Source organism: Glycine max, chromosome 1 (assembly GCF_000004515.6).
Source record: "Glycine max cultivar Williams 82 chromosome 1, Glycine_max_v4.0, whole genome shotgun sequence".
Classification (NCBI taxonomy): Eukaryota; Viridiplantae; Streptophyta; class Magnoliopsida; order Fabales; family Fabaceae; genus Glycine; species Glycine max.
Window position 1 is genome coordinate 42,030,845 of NC_016088.4, and position 2,599 is coordinate 42,033,443.

Here is a 2,599-nt window from a genome sequence, read left to right on the forward strand (position 1 = left end):
CGAGATATTGGTCTTCTCTCAATGATAACAGAACTGTAGTGCCTAGTTGTGTGACCAAAAACCATAATTACCATAGCCGAGTGCCATATATACATTATTAAAAAAAATGAAAGTAACAAAAAATTATGGTTCTTATTTATTTGCATTGGCTAAATTAGAAAGCCTCAAGTGGGCAAAACAGGAGGGAGAGAGATGGAACCACAACTGGACAAAATCATAAGAACTAGTATACTATAAAGTTAATTTTTTCTAAGAAATTGAGTTTCTAAGAACAAACCTCTATAATCAAGCTTCCTTTCATGAGAAGAAGAGGAAACACATTATAGTTGGCCACTTGGCTAGCTAGCTAACTACTAAACTACAGCACTTCCCTTTTTCTTGGAGCCCACTATTTGTATTTTCTTGTCAACAATCAAACACTAACTAGTCTCTTCAAGTGCGAATAGATTATCGAAATGAATTTTGTTTGGTACAACCAAGTCTTCTATGCTACATTCCTTGTCTCTCTAGCTTGTTTAGCAAAGCTGTGATTAGTGCATCCCTCTTCTCAGCCCTAGCTTCTTCCCTAATCCTCCTTTGTTCCTCCCTTTCTCTCCATCTTTCCTCCATCATTATCCTCTCATTCTCCAACACCTCCATGGCTTGTCTCCATTCCATCTCCTTCAGCCTCCTCTCATTCTCCCTCGCCTCAAACGCTTCCATCCATTGTGTATCTATTTGCATCTGTTGCCTCATGAACTCCTCCAAAATCTCCTTCAAACTGTTGAAACTACCACTACAGTTATCACCACCCCTACTACCTATCTTTGCTTTCTTCTTCTTTCTGCCGCTACCGGCTTCAGTACTCTCTTCATTTTCGTCCGATGAGAGCTGCGTTGTTGCCTTGTTCTTCTTTGATCCACCCTCAGCTTCTGCCCACAGCATTCTCTGCATCCTTGCTGTGAAAATCGCATTGAATTCATTGTAAAACGGGAATTGCTGTCTCGTCGCTTCTTGCTCCATTGTTTCAAATCCCTTAACATCTCAAATCAAAAGTACCTTAGTTTAAGTAAAAAGAAAGCCATAAAGCTTACAATAACTACAACTAGTTAGAACTTTTCTCAAACACCCTTAAATTCTTAACTATTTTATTAAAGTCTATAAACTAGCTAGTGTTATTTTTTAATTACTTCCAACTTTTTATCATAAGAGAAAAAGGCTAACTTATGAGAATTGCTATTATATCACGAGAAAACTAAGGACTTTGGTAAAATTATTTTTTGGAGTCAATAGTTAAACGAATTTAAACATACCAAGAGAGAGATGGGGGGAGAGAGAATTTCTTAATAATAATACTAAAACTCTTATATTTTGAAAGCTACCATAGAATTTCTGATTATGTATTCTCACGACGAAGTGCTAAGGTGGTAATTTTTTTCCATTATATGCATCAATTTCTGACCAAACTCAAGATGACATATTTAAAAGACTTGACCTATTTAGACTCACCAATTTGAGGAAAACAGGGATTTTATCATTTTATTTTGAGTTTGATGCACATATATAGAAAGAGATACCTTATAGCGGGTAACAAGGTTTTTCCACTTGCACTTGCACTGCTCTGCACTTCTATGGTAACCCTTTTCCTTCATTCGGTTAGATATCACTTCCCACAACTGCTTGTTCCTCTTAGTCTCCATGAAAGTCTGATCCAGCTCTTCACGGATCACCAGAAACTCCTTTGTTTCTTGGATGCTCCATTGAGGAAATCTATCGGTCACATCCACGTTCATATTCTGAGGAAGAACCCTTTGTTGCTGTTGTTGTTGATGCCCTTGGTGATGGTGATGGAGATGATGAGTACCTTCCATTCAAATCGAAGAACAATTTGTGACTTGATCGAATCTAAAGCAAGTTCTAGAAAGAAGAAACTATAGTTGCCCCTTGATTACACAGAAAAAAGATTGATTTTTCTTTGGGAGATAGAGAGAGAGAAAAAGAAAACAAAGGTTTTATATATGTGGGATGGTGGGAACACGAGAAGAGACAGTTGTGTTGTAAATCGCATTAGAGAGGAAAAAGAGAGATTTGTTTTCTCGGACAAGGGTTTCTATTTATGTTACAGTTTTATGCGTTCAGATAATTCATAACATGTTATTAAATTATTAACCAATATGATCATATGCTGTTTATTTTGAATAAATGAAAAAGTTGGACAACAACATTAAATTTGTACTCAATCTATTGTTTCAAGGACAGTCAAAGTCTAAAAAGCTAGATTATATTTGAGGGGAAAAAATACAATAATCATAGTTGATTGTCTGGCTATCATTTATATATATATTCCTATTTCAGATAATAAAACAAGAAACATATGTAATTTAATATTTTCTTAAAAAATACAAAAGTATGAAAAACAAAGGATTTTGTCGTGTGCAAATAATGCTCCTAACAACATGTTTGAGATTAAGTTGATTCGAAGTAAACTAATAATGCCTTTTTTTTAATAAAAAAAAATGATTATCTTTCATTAATAATCTAATCACTCATTGTTTCTCCCAAACTTTATTGAAGGAATTAGTATATTATATAGCATCAACATATCCTCCTTCAATTATGA

At 34.7% G+C, this 2,599-nt stretch overlaps 1 protein-coding gene across 1 annotated transcript; it reads right to left on the bottom strand.

Annotated features, from left to right (window-relative positions):
* Positions 1-217: 217 nt before the first annotated feature.
* On the bottom strand, positions 218-2,078 carry LOC100791013 (trihelix transcription factor GT-3b). Its single transcript, XM_003516913.4, has 2 exons — positions 1,557-2,078; positions 218-1,014 (listed from the first exon to the last, which is right to left on the bottom strand). Exons 1-2 carry the CDS (start codon positions 1,848-1,850, stop codon positions 490-492), a joined length of 819 nt encoding a protein of 272 aa, XP_003516961.1. The 5' UTR covers positions 1,851-2,078; the 3' UTR covers positions 218-489.
* Between the last annotated feature and the right edge of the window lie 521 nt (positions 2,079-2,599).